General features: G+C 40.6%; 1 protein-coding gene across 1 annotated transcript; it reads right to left on the bottom strand.

Annotated features, from left to right (window-relative positions):
* Nucleotides 1–8: 8 nt before the first annotated feature.
* On the bottom strand, nucleotides 9–14,497 carry ric8b (RIC8 guanine nucleotide exchange factor B). The gene is made up of 10 exons (XM_086028259.1): nucleotides 14,195–14,497; nucleotides 13,779–13,826; nucleotides 11,696–12,328; nucleotides 10,388–10,482; nucleotides 9,222–9,372; nucleotides 8,911–9,006; nucleotides 8,695–8,839; nucleotides 7,143–7,287; nucleotides 5,590–5,709; nucleotides 9–3,301 (listed from the first exon to the last, which is right to left on the bottom strand). The coding sequence occupies exons 1-10, from the start codon at nucleotides 14,276–14,278 to the stop codon at nucleotides 3,193–3,195; spliced, it is 1,626 nt and encodes a 541-aa protein (XP_085884385.1). The 5' UTR covers nucleotides 14,279–14,497; the 3' UTR covers nucleotides 9–3,192.
* Nucleotides 14,498–17,939: the final 3,442 nt, after the last annotated feature.

The following is a 17,939-nucleotide window of genomic DNA, read 5'->3' as shown; positions in this document are numbered from 1 at the left end:
AAACTGGCTCGTTTTTATTTGTATTTTTTTATTAAACTTTTTTTTGTTTCAGTGATACTTTTGCCTGATAAAATAAATAAAGTGAGGTTTACATCATGTAAAAGTGCAAAAACACTTTCTCCCCAAGAAAAAAAAAACATACATAACATATTGAGGGGTATGTCATGCAATATGAATAGAATGATCTATGTAGGGGATTCGACGTGACGTTCACCATCAAAGTCCTCAGGATGAAAGGAATGTTAAGAACAGAGTTGTATTTCGTCCAATCTGACCGCCAGAGACGATGTCTAACAAAACTGTAGTTACATATCGTCGCTGTCCTGTGAAAAAAGCTTATAAAATGTTTTTCTTATTTTTATATGAATGGAGTTTCCGTGTTACATACATTGCATTAACATGAAAATTTAGAGGAAAAAAAAACAATTGGACAGCGACAATATGTAACTTTCATTTTAGGCCTCTTGTTCCCTAAATTCTATTTAGAAATTACAGTGGGACCTTGACTTGAGAGTTTCTTCTTTCCCTGATCTGGCGCATTAATCAATCAAATGAATTTACACATTAAATGAGGAAGGAACAATTATGTTGGAGAAGGGAATTTTCCAAATCGAAATTGATTTATTTTTCACGTAGGTGCCCTCACTTCGGTTGGTCAGCTTTATTACACAAGTATATTTTACAGAGCTGGGCATTTTACTAAAAATTTGCAGTCCCATTTATCGCCTTACGCCTACAGCCGGGTTACCCTTCCGCCGTCCATATACTCGCCATTTTGCCCGGCCGGACCAAATAGTACCGGTAATCGCCTATGGGTCGGTCTGACTATCATTTTAAACGGGCTTCCGTTAAGAGTTTCCGACTACAAACTTCGACAGACCACCACTAGCACCCCAAGCTGCGCAACATTTGAAAAGCAAGACTCACCGTACCTTCGAAGCCTCACCATGGCCGGACTAAATGAGTTTCCTTTTAGCACCTTCTAAGACATTTTTGGACCTTTATGTACGTTAAAGGACCAGAAGCCTCACTGCATTTAAAGGGGACACATTTTGTCTGGCTGCGGTGGCGAGTTTCGTTTCAAGTATTGCCCAGCGGGGGGGGCACGAAAATAGACTATTGCATAGACGGAAACAAATGGGCTTCCAACTATGCTTAGTCTGTTTTTTTGTTCTTTTAAATTCCCATCTTATCGTTTATCACCTACAAAGTGGGGTGTCCGTCATAGGCGGATAGGCGTACTGGTCCGTCACATAGGCAGAATGCCCAGCTCTGGTATTTTATTTACATAGCATCTACATAAGGTCAGTGCGAAAGGGGTGCAGTCAACATGTTTACATACTGAAAATCAAAGTTGAAGTGATAAAGCCACAGATTTGTTTGCATTATTGTTGTAATATGATGTATGATTTACTGACTTTATGCCACACTTTTATTTGTTATGAAGTTGTTGTAGCAAACGCTTAAAAAAGTCAAGTCAGTGTTTAGTAAATTAACTGTAATTATAGTACCGTAGATGAATTCTTTCATTTTAATTTATGGTCCATTTACCCCTAAGCCTAACCTATAAGACCAAAACATTTATGCATGATAAATGTGATACGGTTTATTATAATACGGATTCATTTATTGCTTGTTTGTTTAAAAAAAATACATAGGAAGAGGACCTTGTATTAATTCGCAACATTGAGGGGAAAAAAATGCAACTACATTATACGTATTTCAAAAGTGCTCAGACCTAAAAATCAATAACCTGGTTTATAAAATAAGTACTGTGCATACTGTAGTATTTGTGTGTTGGTGTGGCCTCGTGAGTGCCATCGGGAGCTGGCTTGGTCGGCCAACTAGCCTGCGTGTCAGCGTTGACTGTTGCATTTGGGTGTTTTTCCGAAATTGCTTCAGCTAGTGCGGCTCTCCATGCCCACTTGTGAGGTCATTACAGTACCACTGAACAACCCCTCCCCCCACCCGTGTAAGTCAAGGTACCACTGTACAAATAGGTATTGTTTAAAAGAAAAAAAAAAAAAAAAAAAAGGATTTTCCTTACAGTAACACAGAGCACGTAGGATGTTAACTGACGCGCAACACGCTGATAAGAGCAAAGCCACGAGGTTCACTTTGAGCTTCAAACACTGTTCACAGCGACACTTCCCAAATTTTAAATACACCTCAACCCGAGCAAATTTTAATTCAGGCCTATGTGTGAATGAATACAACACATGAAAAATATATGGAGCAGAAAGAGTACTTCAAACAAACAGTACTGGTGAGGGAATGATTGATTGCCATTCAATCAACTATTTGAATAACTCCTCCACTTAAGAACAAATAAACAAAACAACAAAAAGAAATAAAAGGTGCAACAGTAAGGTCTCTTCAACGTCACAGGGGACTCCACAGCAAAGTCCTCCTGAACTGAGACCCGCGCCATTTTAGCTGTGTTCCACACTGCGGGGGCTGGATCCTTTGGGGGAAGAGTCATCTGCAACTGCTTCCTCCATGGAATAATTAAATAATTGCTCAATGACAGGTTTAGAGTAACTAAGTGACCATTTTGATACTCTTAATGTGTGCTTTCGCTGCAATTGAATTGGGCTGATTTAATGGCGGTCGAGTAGCACGTTGGGCTTTCGAGTCAAATTTCAGGATGAACCTAGAATGCATCAAAACCTTTACCGGTGAACAGAAGTGATTTGTTTTTTGTCTTCTCCCGTCTCCGATCTGTTGTGGCCCGCAATCATAAATATTAAACAAGACTAACGATGGCCAAATCCTTGTGTGCGTGATCAACAGAGTTGGGACTCCCTGATTGTGATGTAACGTAACCCCAACAATTAGGAAGCGGACGTTCGCCACGAGAAAAATGACATCTCGTCTTCAATGTCGCAGAAAGAGTCTGACGTTTTGCAACCATAAAGGAAACGGATAGTTTTTGTTCTGAGTAAGCAACATTTAACTCAGACAATTTGTATTGTTGTGCTTGGCTCTGATTGGTCACAAATTAAACAATATTAGGATATAGTCAGGAAATGCTACTGAAGAGCAAGTCACCTCCATGTGGGGTGTGAAAGATCCAGCCCTTGAAGTGTGACACAGCTTTGTTTTGCGTGAGTGTGTTTTTCCTCTCTGGGCTGAGCCGCTCGCTTGCTCGCTCGCTCGCTCACTCCCATGCCAACATGCGTGCGTAACGCTCTAGTCAGAGTCTGATCCGGCATCGTCTCCAGGCGGCGCATGCAGCGTTTCTTCCAGGGGTGCTAACGTCCCGTCCGGCTTGACTCCCATAGGACGGATCAAACTCTGCCTGCACACACAAACATGGCTGACTTGTAAGTTGGTCTTACAAATGGAACCTGGCACTGTGACGCCATTTAAAGCGGTGGTGGGAAGTAGGAAAGCTACTCGAGTAGATTTCTTTTTTTTCTAACTTTTCAAATTTTTCCTCACGGCATTTGATAAGAGATACATATATATATATTTATACTTTCTACTTCTTACTTTGTCAAAATAGGCTTGTTTTTAAACGCCACAGATGTCATGTAAAAAAAAAAAAAAGATGTATATAGAGAGGTAAAGAAATTTGCGGTTGAGATATAGATTTTTTTTTTTTTTTTTTAACTTTTGTACATTTCATATTCCCACCCCCATGTACGCTCGTCCATGACGCAGTCCAGACTACCCCTCACCCGCTTGCCCTCCTCTCTCCTCCCCAGTGGCAGTTTAATTACAGGCTCAGCACTGGGGCTAATCTCCTCAAAGCCACGACTGCCCCTTCATCCTAATCCAATTATACCTCCTCTGTGTGTGTGCGTGCGCGCATCAACGTGTTCGCGTCGCCACTCCCTCTAAGATGACTCCACTCTCAGTCGTCCGTGACTGGACTTCACTTTTGATTTTCCACCCTGGACTGGTCACCAGCCGGGTTGCAAGGCAAATAAATGAACAACCATTCGCCACTGTGCCTAATGTCCACAAACATTATGACATCGTCATATGATACAGTACAGACGACAGCTCATTGACGTCACTCGCTCCCAAAGTCAAATGGTCAAAAAGTCCAAATATCCCGTGAAGCCTAACGAGATGTTTACCCAGAGAACAGTGGCGCATCGTCTCCCCGCCCACTTAACAACAACACACACATTTACAAAAGGCGTGCAGGTGGAGTATGTGCTAATTGGAGGAGCAGTTAAGCAGTTAGTGGAGGACATTCTTTCAGGGTTGATTCATCCCCTTAGCGTCTGTGTGTTGGAGTCGCAACACCCGGGATGAAAGAAAGGGGAAGCAAGGTCTCGGAAAAGAATCTTCCTCTCCTCTTTAGGTGCGCACGTGCCTCATTACGCATCAGCCCTTGCGACAATGGCTAGGCCCGCTCATTTGTTCAGCCTCACAAGAATAAATAAAGTCAGTGCACTTGCTTTGGTTTTTAACAAATGGAAATGAATAGAAACCTGCGCGACAGGTCTGCGTCCGTTAACCAATTAGGCGGAGCCTAATTAATAGAGCCCTTCTAACTGCGTGCATTTCACCCCAGTGCGCCGCTCCCGACTAATTGACACAGAGGAGATTCTTGCTCGGGCGACTCGGTTGGCAGGGGGAGACGAGACGGGTGTTGGGATGCGAGCGTAGCAAAGGTCAGCGCTAATATACATCAAGGTGCCTCAATGCTGCTGCTTGTTAAAATGTTAGCACGGTGACGAACAGCTTGTCAACACCTTTATGCGGCGCACGCCTCCAGGATTGTACAAAACAAAAACATGCCTCAAAACCTGCACTGTCTGCCAGCAAATTACAGGATCTCGGTTCAGAGCATCATAGGTGTGGCTTTTGGTTTTTATTTGGCTTTTTTTTGTGTGTAACGCTGAATGGACAGTTATGACATTCTCTCGTTGTTTTGTGACCCGACAAACTGTTTGGACACTTCTACGACTTATTAGCCTAGTGAGCTGTTCACTCTGCGTGTGAGCGCCAAGGTTATTCTTGTTAACGAAAAAAGAAACAAAATAACTTCAACTAAAATTAAAAAAAAAAAAAAAAAAATGTTTTCATAAATAAAAAGTGTTTCAAAAAATATGATAATTAACGCACTGCATTTTAAGTTTACAGGACTAACTGAAACTAACTATAGCGAAAATGTCATTTGTTTCCATCTGTCAATTAATTTCATACATAAGCTTTCACGGTTGAGTTTAAATGTATTCATTCTGGTTTGACAACAGCTTTACTGTATTTTATTTGTGGAAGGTTGTTCATCTGCTTATTCTTTTTAAATGATATCTTTTGTTGAGTTTTTTTTTTTTTTTTTGAATATTTCACAATACTTACTCACCCCCCCAATCTTGCACACAAGAAATAGCTCGTAACTAATACTACAACTAACTAAAACAGAGCATTTTCCAAAAAAACTAACTCGCTCTGGACACGAATTAAAATGAAAATAAGAAGTAATTAACGAAATAATGCAAAATTCATATTCATAAAATTCATAATGATTATAACCTTGGTGAGCTATGAATGGTGGCCCACAGCAGCTCCTTGCGAGTCTTTAACTGTTCTGTTCAATGAACAGCAGAAAATGGTTGCCGTGGTTACCTTGACAACTTGTCCAGCATGTTGACAAGCTTCTGGGCTTCGTACTCTTTCTGCTCCTCGGTCATTTCCTCCATGGGGTTTGGCATGGGTTCCTCCACATGACCAGTAATTGGGTTGATGCTGAAAAAAAAAAAAAAAAAAAAAAAGTGATTTTGTATTATACGTGCGCAACCCACTTGATTAGGTACACTGGTGATATCTAACACAAGAGCTTTGTTTATATGTTGACACTTGGGGCAGACTGTTCCAGTCATGCTGTGACTCAAAAGGAAAATACTGTATTTAAATGAATGCGCTGGTCCACACCTTTGTCTGGATTTGCAGCGAAAATTAAACCAGGGCATGTTTTAATTCATCAGGGCTCCAGACTAACTTTTTTTTTTATTTTATTTTTTTTACTTGATGTACGGTGACCTCTAACCTGAAATTTTAGGAGTGCAAGTAGAAAATGTAGGGGCTGACAACTGAAAACTAATATGGTTATTCAAAAAACAAATAAATACAATTTTTTTAAAAATGGAAAAAAAAATTCTCAATCTCACTAAGGTAAATTAACATAATAAGCAAAAACGGTTTTGTCTACTTTCTGCGCCTTGTCAAGGTTCAATTAATAATCTTAAAAATCTCACTTTGCGACAGATTTATCTTGTTTTGGTTCTCATTGCGGAAATCAAAATAATGCTCTTTTCTAGTGGGTCACAGAACTGCTCACCACCCCAAAATTTGCTCCTCACCTCGTAACTCATTCATTGCCATTGATGAACTTGCACTTGTCTTTTCACAGTCCAAGCCATTCAATCCCAGGAATTTTTTTCAAATTTTTTGAAACGTTAGGGTAAAAGAGGTTCTGAAAATGTCTGGCAGTGAATGAGTTAACAGAAAGCTGCAATGCAGTTGTTGTTTTTTAAATGGCTACAGTTTATAAACAATAATACATTGTTTGGAAGATTGTTTTTATTTACTTTTAATAAATTAATGGGGAATATTCACAAAGGGGCCCTTACATCCTTCAGTTTTTCTCTATTTTGAAACCTTAACTTTACTCTAAAGCCCTAACCCCACTTTGAAACCCTGTGTCATAAAAACAAACCGACCGTATTATACAGGTGGTCCTTTGTTACAAAAGAGTACCATTCCTGTTGCAACCCATATACATACAAAGTACATAGCAGGAATTTAAGGAACTGAATGTCACTGGGTCCGCAGGCATCAAGAAAACAGTTTTACCTCACTGCAATAGACTGAATGTTCCCTGCTCAAGGAGGTACACACTGTCTATGTCCCCTTTATGTTAGCCAGTCAACATCTATAAGGTTTGCATGAAACTGGCTCAGACGAAACCAAAGTAAGTTGAGCTATTTGAAATCCACTCGACCCGTCGCGTTTGGTGTAGGGATGCACCCAAATGAACATTCTTGGCCAAAACTGAAAGATGGGCCGGGATCATTTGCGTGATAAACGTTTACTGTTCATTTCTTAAGTTAGCTAAATAAAAATTCAGCAGGGGGTCCAATCTTGTTTCCCAGCCCCACTCATGAAGATAAGACACTTACAAAGGTTTGGCAGTTTTGTACTCTTCTGTGTCAGAGTCTTCATCTGGCGAGTATTCGGTCTCTCCCCTGCCTCCTCCCAGCAGCCCTCGTGCCATCAGGAGTCCCGCCGCGTTCCCGTAACCCGTGTACTTCAACAGGTTGTCCACTAAATAACACAAACACATACAACATGCCATGTAAATGAATGGAACCCATTTTGGATTCATACGGTGACAAAATTGAATTTCACATTCCAAATTTGCAATGTTCATTAAGACAGTAAGCAAGTCCCCCCCCCTCCCGACTCACTCCGTCACAACCCCCCAACAGCAGTCTTATTGATAAACATGAAATTGCATGCATAAAATGACAGTTTTATGTTCATTTTGAGGGGTTGGAAAGTTGGAAAGAAAAAAAAAACACAACTTGCACTTTCACTTGGGGTTTCCCGATACAACTTTTTTCACTTCCAATACGAGACCGATATTGCGGCCTAGAGTCGTATCTGATACCGATATCGTCCAGCAGGAATGATACATGCTTTAATCATTTTTTAAATTTAATTGTTAGAAGAGACTTGATCAAGGTATACAATTAAAAACAAAAAACTATAGTCAGCAACGGTAGGTATGAGCAAATATGACCCATTTATACCAAATATTTGGGTTCTATAAATTCAACCTCAAACATTAGAATGTACTGCAAAATAAATAAAAGCAGGGACTGTTTTTGTACTGGTTTTAACTGAGCTCCAAAAGCTAAGATCAGCTGAGGGGTTTATTATATGTCACTTGCTTCTCTTGCACTGACACTTTATTTGCACATCTTCGATTGAAATAGTAAATAATAATAAACTGGGCCTGTGTGAAAGCCACATGTATAAGCTCTCAAATTCTTTTGGAATTATGATTCTATCTGCTACAGGCGCTGAGATGTGTATTTTGTAGGTGTTGAATTTCTGGGAGAACCTCAGGTTGGTTTAAGAGGGCGATTCTATAGCCGCCCATAAGATTTTGGGGAGATGTTGAACCAGGCGCTTTAGGCCTTAATGGGTTAAAGGCCTCCCACACCGCCGACATCTTTTTTTTTTGCTCCTTCACAGGAGTCGTCGTTTTGATCACGTAGGGTAGATCCAGCCGTTGCTGGATATAAAACCAGGAACGGATTCTGGAATGGACTGCTCGTCTATGAGTGCTATTATTAGAGTTTTTTTTACATGGACCAATAAAATCCAGTACTGGTTTTTGGGTTGATATCGGACCGATATCCGATACAAATATCGGATCGTCCACCCCTAACTTTCACCAATCAACACGAAATTGAGCAAAGATGTCTATCTTAACGAGACACAAAATAAAAAAAAAAAAAAAAAAGCCTAAAGGTCTTATGCACAATATTGAATAGCAAATTGGCCATTTTGGGCCGAATTCCTGAAGTCATGTTTGGGCAAATTTCTCCAAGTGGTTTCGCTAAAATGAAACCCAATCAGAAGCAGGTTTAGTTAAACAGACGGGCGACACATGGATGTTTCCGCCCATGGCCTGACAAGCGCGCGCTCGCCCACCCTCCTTACCGCTCTCTTTACACAAAACAAAGAGAAACTCTGCGGCCGCCTGCTTGACAGCCATCTCCACGTGCGTCATCAGGCGCACCAGTTTGTTCCTGGTGGTGGTTCCCACCTCCGGCCTGATCTTCACGTCTGTGAGTGGAGGAAGCACCTATAGAGTGGACACATGAGATTAAAATAAAAAGTCACATTTGAGGAGGTGATTTGGGGGTAGGGCCGTACCTGCGCTTTGATATATCTGCGGATCTCTCTGTGGTGTCTGGACCCTTCAGTTAGCAGGCTGAGCACAGGAGTAAGACCCTCTTTGTAGTTGGAACCCTGGCACACATGCATCATTAGCTGTCCATGTGAGAACACTAAAAGGTTCTCAATCAACATCTGATAGTAGAAGTAGAAAAGTAGAACTACTACTGTGGCACTTGTAAGTCAAGGCACCATTGTGTTATTCATTAGCGACCGCCACTTCCAACACTCATTAGATGTACTGCTTGTGTATCTAATATCACGCACTGCCGTCAAAGATGAACTTCTACCTTGTCTATTCGTTTCTCCATGAAGTCCAATAGCACTTGTATGGCGTCCATGTTTTTGCCGCCATACTCCTCCAGGCCTCCTCGCACAGGCAGGTCGATTAACACGTCCAGGCAGGACACCGGCAGGTTGTTCAGCAGGTTGACGGCATGGCTATGGGTTACACAGAATATCCGGACACGGTCCAGCAAAGACTTTTTGCGGAGGAAGTGGAGGCTTGGAAGGTCGCAGGATTATCAACACCACAGAGTTCTCTCAGGTTGTTTGCATTTCAACATAGAGAACACCCCTGTTTATCCTATTCACCTCAACAAGAAATACAAGGAGTTTGTACAATCAGTAAAATTGGTTGTGATTTTAAAAATCAGGATGTGTGTTTCCCTGCTCGGGGATTTTCTATTGGCGGCACCTGAGCGCCAAAGACATGATCTTAATTATGCAATCGCTTCCTGGGCAGCCACTAAGCTCCAAAAGCTGAGATCATCTCAGGGGTTTATTCTATGACATCATTTTGTAGAATAGATTAGAGCAGTTATAAGATTGTGCACCCCCTTCTAGGCAAGCAAAATAGAATCTCACAGAATGTTTCCCTTAAAAGTCGCAACGGGCTGACAGTCAGGGCCAGCGCGGCCTCCTCTGCTGACATAAGCGCTATCAAAAGCAATGACATACATTAAGAACCTGGATTCTATTTTACATGAAATTTTCGCAATTTATTCCCAAGCAGTCTGTTGTCTTCATTTATTTCAGCCTCTACAGTATTTGCTGCCACAAACTCATCTGCCCAGGGCCTTCCGAATTAGTAGGACCATTTCTTTCATCAGATTTCAAAGTCGTCCACAAATGGCAAGAGTGCCGGCCCTCTATGACGTCGGTAACTCTTGAGTGGCTGGTCAGAGCAAAACATGTGGCTGTGCTATTCAGAGGTGGATGAAGTACGAGAAGCCCCTATTGAAGGCCCAGGTACCGAAAGCACAGCCCACTACTGGTATGGCATAATCCCGGTTCTGTGAGCTGCGTGCATGCTAAGGTGCTAAAGCGACATCAGGGGGATATTTGCTTTAAGTCTGTCGATGTCAGTTTGCTGTACTCTACTCATCAACTTACTGCATGACGCAACACTGGCACTAAAGCAACAATGAATGTATGAGAAGCTCGAGTTCCCCACCTGTGTGCTTCCTCTGTTTTCGCCTCCGTCTCAGTCCTTAACATCAGCACATGGCGTAGAATGGCGGCAATGACTCTGTACTGGTGGTCATCCTCCTTAAAAAAAAAAAAAACACATGAATTTTAAAAAGAGCGCTGGTCAAACAATTATTTCATGAGCGCTAGCACAAATATAAATCTACTTGACCTGTGGCTGTCAGACATGGTAAACCAAAAGACCACCGTGCTGCCATCCTACAGTTTTTCAATTGATTGTTTTCCATTTATGGCAGAGTGGATTAGTCATAGACTTTGGAATAGGTTAGTCATAGACTATAATGCAAAAGAAGTAATGGACAACATTTGTGTTTGTCTGACGACCAGTCCAAGGTGTACCGCACTCTTCTTGCCCAAAGTCAGCTGGAATAGACTCCAGCTAGAATAGACTCCAGCTGACCAGTGACCCTAATACCCACCTTAAGCCCTGACAGCTTGGCTTCTAAAGTTGCCACCTGTCAAGGATCACCTCGTAAAAATGTGCGGCGCAGTTTAAGAAATCACGCGGTCATATTCAATCAGGCTTTTTGCTATTTGATGCATACATAAAAACTGTAATGCGGTGCTATTTTTTCCCCCCCCATCTCAAAAATAGTTTTCATTTCTGAAATAGAAATGATTATTCATGCTTTTGTCTCCTCACGTGTTGACTATTGCAATTGTCTCTTCACCCGTCCGTCCCCGCAAAGTTTCATTAGACCATCTTATGGGAGTTCAGATTGCCACTGCTCGGCTTTTGTTTCGATCTCCTTCAGGTTGACGAATCCGTTTTGTGGTATGCATATTGTGCGGAACGGGCTTCCTTCGTGCGTGGGAATCACTTGTCGCCGTAAAAGTAGGTCTTCTGGTATTGTCTGTGACATGCACTTTTCTTTTTCTTCTTGGACGTAGGCTCCTGTGTTGTATTCTCGCTGGGCCTTTTCGCCATTGCAAAGAAACTTTCCAAATACGTCTGTTTGTTTGACTAATTTTGCTAGCTTGTGCAGTTAATATAAGCATTACGCAACAGAAACAACTTGACAAGCATCAAGAGTCAGTCATAGATGGATGTAACCGAGAGACTCTGGTCCATTTTCAAAATAAAATATTTTTCAGCCTCGGCTAATAAATAAACCGGAAGTACTGCAAGTTGTTGTTTTTTTTCTTTCATCTGTGTGGCCCGGTGGTTGTGGACCACGGATATGAAGCAACCTGTGAGTGCCCAAATTATTTAGTTAACTAATGTGGACAAGAACTATAGAAAATGGATCGACGATCAACACAACACGCTCACCTTTGCACCAGCATTGCACACCGTGAGGTTGAATAGCGCTTTGAGAGCTTCCATCGCTCTCTCATTGTCCTCGGCGGGCAGGGGCAGCGCCTGCGGGTCCGGCCGGGCAACCTCATAGGTGCCATCCCACCTCACATCCAGGGTGTGCTCCAGAACCTCGGCCAGGAGCTTGACCACCTGCCTCTCCCTCCTCAGCTCCACCCGCAGATCCGAGCGCAGCGCCGACAGCAGGAAGAGGAGGCGCAGCGTGAACAGGCCCACCTCGTGGTGCCACGCGGCGGCCGTGTGCAGGCTGGCGCACAGGCCGTGTGCCAGTTTCACGTCCACGCTCACCTGCTGAGCCGCCGCGCTGTTGTACACCACGTTGCACAGGCACTTCAGGGCCTCCACCACCACCACCCTCTCCTCCTCGGCCGCCGGCGCGCTTGGCTGCGGGGGCTCCCGGCCGTCGCCCGCCGCCTCTCCGGCGCCCAACCGGGCCATCCTGGCCAGAGTCAGCATGCCGTCCCGGGTAGCGACTGGTGCCAGGACGCACTTGTCCCGGGAGAGGATGCGGAGGGTCTCCAGACACGTCTTCTGACAGCTGGGCTGCACTTGCATACCGAGCACTATCAGCACACTTTGGCACAGCTTCTGAAATGGCAACACACTCATATTGGCAATGAGGGATTAGACCACAGATGTTGAACACAAGTCTAAGGCAGAAGGATTTTGAAAAATAATTAAAGCGCAATATTATTACTTCAATATTGCAATTATATGCAATTTTTTTTTTTCAAGGTTCTCTTCTTATATATTTTTCGTCAAACAAGCAATACATTAATCTGCATTACAATAAACAATATTGGATTTGTTATACATAAATGTTCTGGATTTACAGGTTACATGCTAAATTAAAGACAAATGAACCGTGAATTATAATGAAAGACAATTTGTTAATCTTCAAATAGAGTTCATTTACTGAACACTTCGCCTTGCAGTTGTTTCTGTTCACTAAGACAACTGCACAAAATTCTACCAAATAAATTTAGCGTAAACATGAATTAGCAAATCATGAATCAGATTATAACTAGAATGCAAATAAATCTGTGGCTTTATCACTTCAACTTTTCATGTAAAATGATGCGAAAATGTGGACTGCACTTAAGCACTAAACTTATCGCGACACTATATTAATAAAATAGACATGCAGTACTGTCTAAAATAAACCCAACTAACCAAAATGAAGCCCCTCCCACCTCAAAACGGCAACTATTCTAATAAATTAAGCCTACTGACCGACCGAAAACAAGTTATTTTTCCCCAAAAATTGCATTCTACTACATTGCGAGAAATTGTTGTCCCAACATGTCTTGTTTTTGACTGCTTGATCATGCTGTATGGTGGGTCTGTATGCCATGTTTACCAGAACTGTCTTGCTGTGCAAACGAAGAGATTGATATACTGTATATAAGTACCTTGACTAACGACTGTTACTTTGTGTGTGTGTTTTCAAGTTACGAGCCGACAATGGGTCAATTTTATTTTTGCTTTGTGTTTCAAAAAGCAAAAGTGTGTGTGTGTAAGCTACGGCACTGCTCGAGTGAAGAAAAGAAAAAACAACTACAATGTGGCCCTGTGATGACGTTAGGCAACCCAGCACCAGTTTGCCAGGACAGTGGACTACTGGTGGTTAGTACATCTGCCTCACAGTTCTGAGGGGTTTGAATCTCGGGTCTGAATCCTGGAGTTTGCATTATCTCCCTGTGCTTTAGTGTGTTTTCTGGGGCTTGCTCCCACATTCCAAAAACATGCATGACAGGTGAATTGTGAAAGTGAACACCTGTTTGTCTATATGTTACCCTGATACACTGACGGCTAGTCCAGGGTGTAGCATGCCATTTCCCAAATCAGCTCCCGGTTCATTGAGGGCTTTAAATTCTGAATCATAAATTAACTTGCGTGCGCGATTAACTTGCGATCAGTCCATGATGTCTCCCCGCCTGTCTGTCTCAAAGTCAGCTGGAATGGACTCCAGTTCACCCGCCACCCTTGTAAGGGCAAGCTCTCAAATGATGGATGCAATATGATGGCGTTTGCTTACACTGCGTAGTGTTTCCTCCTTCTGGTCAAAAGTGAAGGTGTGGCTGTTCTGAAAAGGAGAAAACTCATTGTAGGCAATAAAACATAGCAACTGCACAACAGAAGGGAACGCTAAAACCACTTAATGTTGCTTAATGACTGCATAAACTACATACGTACGTTAATATAATGACTGTGTGCACAGTATTTACACAAGTCAGGTTTGACGTACATTTTGTTAGCGTCGGTACAAAACTAGAATGTAACAAATGGACATTAAAAATCACAAGCCTCCACTTTTATCTATTAGGAGGCTTATCGGGATAACTTGCTTTCTTAAAAGCAATCCGCTTAATTAGCAAAGCTGCTAGCTGACGCTCGAGCTACGTTTGTTTATAGAGGATGTTAAAAAAAATAATAAAATAAAGCACAACTTACCTCTCGATTAAAATCCCGGAGAAGCTCCTCAATGTCCACCTCGTTGGAACCTTCGAGCTGCGACAACACATTATTTAAGTCCATGACGGCTGTCAGAGAAACAGAACACGGATGGCTGCTTGTGTGGGCTTTAAACGGATAGCTAGCTAGCTAGCTAGCTGTCAGGCTAGCTTGATGCGTTTAGATGTCGATTTACCAGTACGGAAATTCTGCCAATGTTTGCGTCTGGACGGCGTTTCGCTCTCTTTCGCGCTGTGTTTAAAGACCGCGACCAGCGACGGAAATCAGAAACGTTTGATTCCAATCGTTGATGTAATTTACTTGTCAGTTTTAGAATAAACAAATCATAGTTGATTAAAGTCATTAATTCACTTCATGTTACGTAATGTGATAAAAACATGAACACGTCTGTTTAAATATAAACAAAAACACAGCTATACAACAATAACTCATTTATGTGTGAAAAACTTCAAAAGAAAATCTCAGTTAGATAAAAGCAAAGCAGATACATACAATATAATACATTTGAATTATTATATTCGTATTGGTAGAGTCACAGCATTATTGCCATAGTTATTTTAATTTAATGTAACAATGTCAATAAAAAGATAGTGTTGCCATTGATAATTCTGTATTCTAATTATTGTCAGAAATCATTAACATGATCAGTGTTCTCTCATAAATAAATAGCATTATATAGTTATAATAACCTGTAATAATATTGTTAAAGATAATTTCAGCAAATTTGTTATTTCAGAAGTGTGTATCAAACTGGTAGTTCTTCGCAGAAATCAGTGCGCAAGAAGTAGCTCTCACTTTCAAAAAGGTTGGTGACCCCTAATATACTGTATACTGTATTTTAATCTACAGTACACTTTGATGGTACAATATAGGTCACCATTAAAGGAAAATCCTAAAAATAAAAACCTTTATTGCTCCCTGCGGTTGGTTGGCTAGCAATTTAGAGTAAACCCAGCCTCCAGCTCTCCTGTCATCCTGTCAGAGCTATGGAAAATGAATGAGTGAATAGTAGTAAAGTCATAACGAACATCAAGTGTTCAAGGCAGACACTCGTCCATTCAAGTTGCAAATAAATCAGGATTCAAGCCTGCTTTACTGCATGGAATGCATCATGCATCTTACTCTTACTCTTAGGATATTGATATTGACACTTAGGGTCAGGTTATTAAATCAGTGCGTGGTGGTCTTCTTTTACATCGCGGCATTCAAAGCCTTGGATTTCAGGGCGCCGGGCACACATGACACAGAGGATCAATGTTCCAATAAACACAAACCTCAGCGGGGGTTCAGGGGTCGAAAGGTTACGAGACTGAGGTGCAGTGGCCCCAACTTGGTTGGACATTCTTTCTGTGGAAAAGTCATTGTTTCCTGCAGCGTGACCCAACCAGATCCCACCACTCCAAACAACTGTTTGGTCACTTGCGGTGCAGTTAAGAAGTGAGGAAGAATATCACGTCGTCTTTTGTAACATAAACATCCAAAACTTCAGGGAGAAAAAGTCGCCAACAAAACCTTTATTTACTGTACAGGGAGGGTTACATTTTGTGTATGTATAAAAAGTGAATACAATTAAAACTCACCCTGTTACTTCATTTCATGTATTTATTAAAAACAGAATAAAATGCCATTGTGTAAAATGTACTAGAAAATGTGTTGATTTATTTGTTCGGAATAAATAAAAAATAAAACAGCACAGTACACTTTTAAACAAATACAAATGGACTTCATATTTCTATGAAAAATCTGTATTTTATATTTGAGGGGGCAAGCAAGAAATTAAGCCAGTAAAAAGTGGAGTGGAGGAGAGAGGCATGAGATAATAAAAATATGTAAAATACAATATAGTTTGGGAGAGCACAACATTTATTTGAGGGGGCCAGGACTCGTCTTGCCCCTGCCTCGACCCGGCCCTGCTACAAGTCAGTATCAAGAAACAAGCAGTGACTGATTAGTGATGTAAGAGATCATCTTCCTGTTTTTGTAGCCATAAAAAAACTATATGTAATATATGTTGAATGTCTCATGGATAAAAATGAAGGGCAGTGCAAGATAGTAAGATTAAGAACAGCTGAGCGAATTGATGCGTTAAAGAAGAATCTTCGAAACTATGATTGTGATGAAGTGTACGTTGATAAACCAAATCAAGCACATGATTTTTTTTTGTCTACTCCTGGAGGAGTGTAAATATGATATACAAAAGACCTGGAAGGTGATAAATCACATCATTCAGAACAGATGTCATTCAATGGATTATCCGACTTCGTTTGTAAAGAATGGTGAAATTATAATAAGCAAGTTAGATGACATTGCCAATGAATTTAATGACTACTTTGTGGATGTTGGCAAATCGTTGGCTTGGAGAACGATAGATTCCGATGATAAAAAAGAGAAGTTTAAGGACTTAAATAAAGAATGTAACGTCCAAGTTTCTTTGTGCGGTAGGTGAGACTGATATAAAAGAAATTGTAAGAAAAATGGGAAATAAAAGATCAGCTGGCATAAATAATGTTGATATGGAAATCATTAAGAAGCTTATTGGGAGTACTGTCAAATCTCTGACACTATATGCAATTTATCATTTCAAAAGGGAGTTTTTCCTGATAAAATGATATTGGCAATAGGAACTCCAATCTTTAAAAATGGTGATAAACATCCATCCATCCATTATCCGATCCATTGTATAGAAAAATATAGACCAGTATCCCTTTTCCAATTTTCCAAAATATTAGAAATGCTATTTGTGAAACAATTAAAATTAATAAAAATATGATTTTGAGTAAAAACCAGTTGGGCTTAGAAAAAATAGGAGTACTACATTTGCAGTAATGCAAATGCTAGAGAATATTGCAAATGCTAATGTAAGCTACAAAAAGCGTTTGACATGATAGATCATAGAAAATTACTTGTGAAATTGGAGATGTATGGGATAAGGGGTGTTGCCTATTCATGGCAAGCAAGCTATTTGGAAAATAGCAATGTGTAAAAATTATGAGTTTTGAAGGGTTACAAATGGAGTACCACAAGGGCCAATTATTGGACCAAAAATATTTATATTATATACAAATAAAATGTGTTGAGTTACAGATTTTTATTTTAAATATGTCATTTTTGCAGATGACACAAATGTGCTATGTTTAGGTAAATAAAAAGAAAAACTTTTGCATAAATTTGGAAGAGTGTTCAAAAATTTAAGTCATGGTTAGATGTAAATAAATTGTCTCTGAATATCAAGAAAACCAAATGTATGGTTTTGGAGAATCAGAAAAAAAAATAAAAGGGAATATTATACTAAAAATGTGTAATGCATTGAACAATTCCTTGGAATTATGATAGATGATAAATTAACGTGGACAATAACAAGATATCTACTACATTAAAGGTAAAATTTCTAAAACAATAGCAATATTATATAAGTTGAGACGTCATAAAACCTTACATATAATTTATTATTCCTTGATTTTTCCCTATTTGTAGGTTAAGGCAGTGCTGCTGCACATCAACTTGAGAGCTTTACGCCGTATTAATAGCTAATACAGTATTAATAAGACTTATTATTATGCTCACACCGACTCTTTTTAAAATCAAACGTTATGAAGTTAAAAGACATATACTATTATAAAATTATGCAGATAATGTTTCACGCAAAAACACAATCTCTTCCTCATTTTATACAAAAGCTCTTTGTAATCCGGGGGTTAATTAAAAGGAGATGTGTTTCTGTTGC

Source organism: Filicampus tigris, chromosome 4 (assembly GCF_054856515.1).
Source record: "Filicampus tigris isolate MCC_2025a chromosome 4, RoL_Ftig_1.0, whole genome shotgun sequence".
Lineage (NCBI taxonomy): Eukaryota > Metazoa > Chordata > Actinopteri > Syngnathiformes > Syngnathidae > Filicampus > Filicampus tigris.
Note: the sequence above shows the minus strand (reverse complement) of the source record. Positions and strands in the feature narration are given on the sequence as shown.